General features: G+C 39.2%; 1 protein-coding gene across 1 annotated transcript in view; it reads right to left on the reverse strand.

Moving 5' to 3' along the window:
• Window positions 1-5235, reverse strand: part of ryr3 (ryanodine receptor 3) — a 116391-nt gene extending 111156 nt beyond the window's left edge. The window contains exon 1 of the mRNA XM_039598692.1: window positions 4726-5235. Within this exon, the coding sequence (XP_039454626.1) occupies window positions 4726-4773 (48 nt within the window). The 5' untranslated portion in view covers window positions 4774-5235. The remainder of the gene's footprint in view (window positions 1-4725) is intronic.
• Between the last annotated feature and the right edge of the window lie 765 nt (window positions 5236-6000).

The following is a 6000-nucleotide window of genomic DNA, read 5'->3' on the forward strand; positions in this document are numbered from 1 at the left end:
TTTGAAGCGACGCTGAAAATACTCAGCAATCTGTGCATTCATGACTGGCTGTAATACCGGTAGCTTAGCTGTAGCCAGTGTTGCCAACTCCTCAGTAAGGAAAATCGCTATTGGTTGTCCTAAAAGTCGCTAGAAGTCGCTAAATGACGTCATCGCCTAATTTGCATAATTGGTCATGCTAATATCATTGTAACCTATGTTGTTGGAGAGAAATAACATCGTGGAAGAGACATAAAGTAAGTAAAAAACGTCCTAAATGCAGTTAGAATTTATTTAGAACTAAAAATTAAATTTCTTTTAGCAATTATTGATTTTTTTAATGTCACAATTCCAACCCTGCTCCTTCCGGCTTCGACCGGCAAAAGTGACCCGAAATAGGCACTCTGGTGGAGTTACTTTGTGTGTGTGTGTGTTTATAAGTAGTTTTAAACCTTGTGATCCACAAAACAGCATAAGAGTAAAAGAGTAAAAGAACAACTGACTGCGTTACAGCACCCGCTGCTTGTTGAGAGTAAAAGCGATATGCGCTTTCATGTCTTTTTTTAGCAACTTTTTTTAGAAAAAAAGTCGCTAGGGGGTCTGAAAACTCGCTAAATATAGCGACAAAGTCGCTAAGTTGGCAACACTGGCTGTAGCATTTGTACCTGAGGGCTTCAGCTTCCGGGTAACAAGGAAATGACGTCATTCACGTAGATTACTGATTGGCAGCGCTAACTCGAAATTTCAAGTTACTTTTCTCAAAATTTCGAGAAAATAACTCGAAATTTCGAGTTATGGATCCTTTTTTTTTTTCTTTAGTGGCGGAAACAGGCTTCCATACTAAAGAGTTGATGCAAAACCACTCTAGAAAAAGAATAAATGTTATGTGCACTCTACCCCACTCATTAAGCACCACAAACAGTTACTCTTACTGTACATCAAGAGATCCTCCAAGATGTAATCTGGTAATTATTTACTCACTTTAAATTTAAAAGCTCAGATTATCAGACATGGATTAAACCTAGTTTTAGACTATTTTTCCCCTTTGAGGAATTTAGCTTTAAGTCTTGGACTAAGCTCAGTGCATATTTTCTGCAAACCTACTCAAAATGTTTCAACCAGCACCTATCAACACGTTTGATTTGAAACCTGAAAGAACAGTGACACTGTCCATTACTTTGACACACTAAGCTTCAGAAAATGCTGTATATTACTATGTGGTTTAAGCATTTGATTTCTAAATGCTAGTTTATCCCCATAAAAATGGTGTTAAAGTGCCATTGGTGTTGTGCGTCCCCCGCTGAAGCACTGCCCCTGGTGTGGTTTAGTTTAGTGCCAGGCGAGCAAAGCTATATGTGCTGTGGAAGCATCATCTTTAAAAAGGCTAAATTTAAACCCCTCGAGTCCTTGCCTTGGTATGCAGAAGGCTGCCAGAACAACATAAACTCCAAATAAGCCCAGAGGAGCTACTGGTGGACTGCAAGCCTCAAACACCTGGCTTAAAAAAGTGCAACAGCAGCTCACCTGGACAACACAGGTTTTATTTATTTATTTTTTTAAAGTGTGTATAGTGCAAACATACCAATAATACTTCTACAAAGAAAGCCGCAGCTGACCATAGGTTAAACCCAACCCAACTGATACTGTAGCTATTCCTGTCAAGCTTTCTCATGTGACACTGGTGCATTTTACAGAGATAATGTTGGAAATTTTAATCAGATTGGAAGCAAAACAAACCAGGCTTCTTGTTTTCAGCCACTGGCTGAACAAATAATGTTCTCTGGCAGATTTTGTCGTTTAACTATTCCAACTTATTTATTTTTCCAGGCAAAAACTCCATCAAATGGTCTTAATATGAATTTGAAGACTATAAACATGACTGTGGTAAAAGACCCAGGAAAGAAGGAACCTACTTTTATTAGACCTGGGTCATTATTCTTTCATCCTAAAATACATCCTTAATTTATCTAGCTTGCATACTTAATATGTTTTTAAAACGATGGCTTTTAGGAGAATAATTAGCTTATAATGTGTTTGGTCATTTACCACAAACACTGCTTGTAACTCTCTCTGCTCTCAGGAGAAAGGAAATGCATAAATCAGTACCTAAATAGTCCTTGTTTGTATTTCCAGTGGCCAGAGTTTAATAATGATTAACTGACATATGTTAACAGAGAAGTGTCAATGAACAAACCTTAATCCGATCCAAGTCATGAACCTAATGCCTCGACATTAGTGACTTTTATTCTAAATGAAACGCTCAAAGAAAGCCTGGTCTTAATCAATGAATGCATAATTTCATTGTATCATAAGGTGGAGTATTAATCATCTCCCTGAATCAAAGCTGAGAGTGAGCTTCAGTGGTGCAATATTAAGTTTCAGAAGCAACTGCTGTCTTCACCTTTGACAGAGAAGCTCTCATGACTGCCAGCTTTCTCAAAGTTACACATCAGCAGCGTTGATGCTTAAAGCGAATCACAATGTCTGGGCCTCTGTTACCATCTGACAAGATGAATCCAAAGCTGGACACTTTGCACATTTGTCCATTTAATTACATTATTTTTTTATGATTGGTTTGTTTTGTTTTTCTTTAAGATAACAGCTCTAAATACCAACAATTTGGTCGGGTAATTATTTTCCTTCCATATCTATAACAAAAGCCATACTACAATGTCACTTGTTGGAAACAATCAATTAAAAAATTTTGACCGCTACCTTCACAAAAGACACACCACTTGTGCAAAGGCTTATCCCTAAATGTTCAACAGTTTGTAATGGAGTGTATTTCAATTAGCGCTCTTATTTTAAGGCTTCCTGTGGGGGCACGTTTCTCTCACCACAGAGGTTTGATAACAAGGTTCTGTGGACCTCGGGGAAGACCCCCCCCACCCTCACAAATCGCTGTTGTCATCAAATAACTGGGATGCCATTGTGACAGCAGAATCTGAAAGGCATGTGTCAGCATATCACAGGCTTCACAAATAGTGGGAGCTGTTAAGAACAAGGTCCCGCCTACTGCTCACAATCAGACAGACCTCCCAGGGTTGACATATAGACCAGAGGTAATCTATATATCACCATCTCTGGGGCATGGATCGAACGAATACGACACTTAAACTCAATGTGACTTAAAAGATCTTACCAGCTATGAAAGCTGCATAATCCAAATATTTCTGGCTCTGGATGAAGTCTCAAAACAAGCCCTCAGTTTCAGCACGATCCTTGACTGTCTAGATTCTAAAAGATCCAAAGAGGGTCTAATGAAAAAGACTACAAGTTCCTTCTTTGAAAATAAAAGAGTCTAGAGGTGTGATTGATATTATAGCAACTAAACTTCAGGATAGATTGGTTATAACTGCAGTTATAACCAATTTGTCTCCAACAATACATCTAACATTATGGAAGAGTTACATTACAGTGGCTGGAGGGGTATTTCTACAGAGGCTTCACTTTTTCTGACATCCTGTTGCTTTCATTTAATTTGGGTATAAAATTAAAATCTATTAGGAGTCGTCTGAAACTTGCCTGACTTATGAAATACGTCACAGCTAACAAGCATTAACTTGCTAAATATAGCAGCTCATTCTGCAATTCACTGCAACTTTGGTGTCAATCTACGGATTATTAACAGTGACGAATTACAGAAGAATGGAAATCAGTGGCTGCTTGAGCAAAAATATGTATTGTAAATCACTTTGGTACCACTTCAAAAACAATTATTTGTTATGTCAAGCAAGAGTATTTGTGATCTTTATAATCTCATTAAATTTCTCATTTAGACAGTAGACTAACAATAACTAGAAATTATGCCAATTACAATATATCCAACAACTGAAACAAACTCTTTCCAATGTGCAAATCAGAAAAAAAGTCATCTAAATGCCTCCTGAGATTCAAACATAAATAAAAAAAAATAAAGCCTCATAAAGAAGTATAAAAAAAAAAATTGTAGCCATCGCTTCTGTCCATGTTGTGGGAGTCATATTATTGCTCATGCAACACCAGGGTCACAAAGCTTCAACAGATAATAAGAATACGTGCGCGGTCAAACCGCTACGATAGCGCTTCCCACCACACCAACATACAAGCTGTCATATCATTTACAAGGATATCTGCTGTGCATAACCACACAGAGCAGCTACACCGTAAGCAACCTGCGTCAAACAACTAAAATAGTAATCGCAGAGGGTGGATTGCGTGTGAGCACAACTTATTGAAACTCTTCTCCCCCAGGCAAAAGAATATAACCATACAAAGTCAAAACAGCAGCGACTGATTGTGTGCGTTGGGGGGGGGCAATGTTTCTGGAGAAATCCAAAAAGGGATGATGGATGGATGGATGGATGAAAATGAGCAGGGAATGCGTTATTAAACGACATGATGGTGTTCACCTTTTTCTTTTTTCTTTCTTTTTTTTTTTTTTTTTTTTGCCCTTGCACCTGCAGACGGTTCTCATTGAGATTCGCCTCATCAACAGTCACGTCGACAGGTGCGCCGTGGCCGCGGGGTGCAGCGTGCAACCTGCGGCAACTTCCACAATCATTAATCATGCATATGCGAAAGCAAAGTTAACCACCGGCAATGCATTAACAAAAACTTCCCTAATATTTCCCCTCGGATAAGAGATTTCTTTAATTAACGAGCCGTCTGCTGCCTCTGAATGCGTTAATTGGCGACAGGAGACTGTGAAGTGTATGATGTGAATTGGTTCTATCTGTCCGCACCGACGAAATTTTCTTTACTTACAGTTCTCAAGAACTGGATCTCATCTTCCCCTTCTCCGCCCTCAGCCATGGCTGTGAAGGAGCCTGCTTAGACTCTGGAAGCCACCACTGACTGCTGGCAGAAACGCGATGCTGTGCTTCTCAAGCCGATATTAGCAGAGAGCACATCCACAGCCATATAGGGCAGCCCGGCCGAGCCCCCCTCCACTCCTCTCCTTCCTACTCCTCATCCACTCTTCCTCCTCCTTTCCCTCCCCTCTCTGCGCCCCGACGCCTAGCAGCAGCAGTGCGGATCAGCGGACGGACGGGGCATCAGGGGACGAGCTCCCGGTGGTGCTAGTGGTGATGATGATGATGGCAGCTGATGCTCTGCTGCGTACGAAGATGGATCCTTGTGCTAAAATAGTATTACTTTTAAAATGTTTGCGGTTTGGTCTCACTCCCTGTCTGATAATGACGCATGCTGGTCTTGACTGGCAGCAGTGGAGCTGAATGCAAAGTTATGAACGTCCCCGTCTCTCTGTCTGCACCCCCATCCTCTCCCCGTCTCCGGCACTCAACAGTTTTGACTAAAGTCTGGAGACTGGTTTAAATTTAGTTTCGAAAAATTCTCTGCAATGTATAACTTAAAAGTGTAAAAAAGTATAAAGAAGATATGAAGTTATGTTTTCATAACGTGGAATCAGTGTAGAGACTTTAAAAAAAACTTTTTTTACTTGTTTCATGTTGAACATACCTGAAGTGTTGCATCATTACATGCTTACATGCCTGCTTTTATGTAAGGAATATATCTATCTATCTATCTATATATATATGTATATATATATATAGTGCTTTTAAATGTAGTCAAAAGGTTTTCCGAAAAAAATATCAAATTCGATTATAACATATTTATTGCATAAAAGTTGTCTGGGTGTGAAATATCTCACTCACAGTATAACTTGATGCAGTGCATATTAAATGCAAATAAAAAATAAAAATCAAATAACTTGATATAAAAATTAAGGATTACTGCTCGTGATTCCAAATATTGTGCATGACCAAACTGGTATCTAACTGGGATTTGACTTCAAAGCATTTAACATCTCTATGCTAGGTAAAGCATTTGCATCATTAGTCAGGTGTCAGTCATGTGGGTTTTTAAAAAAAAACTGATCATGAGAAAACGCACTCCACATCATGTCAAGACATGACTGACATCTAGTGGTCATCTTGTGAGGTCCCGGTACGTTTTTTATCACACATGATCTGTTTAGTTGTTTTCACATTATGGCCAACAGCAAAAGAACAAATGTCA

The sequence above is a fragment of the Oreochromis aureus genome, linkage group 15, assembly GCF_013358895.1.
Source record: "Oreochromis aureus strain Israel breed Guangdong linkage group 15, ZZ_aureus, whole genome shotgun sequence".
NCBI classification, from domain to species: Eukaryota; Metazoa; Chordata; class Actinopteri; order Cichliformes; family Cichlidae; genus Oreochromis; species Oreochromis aureus.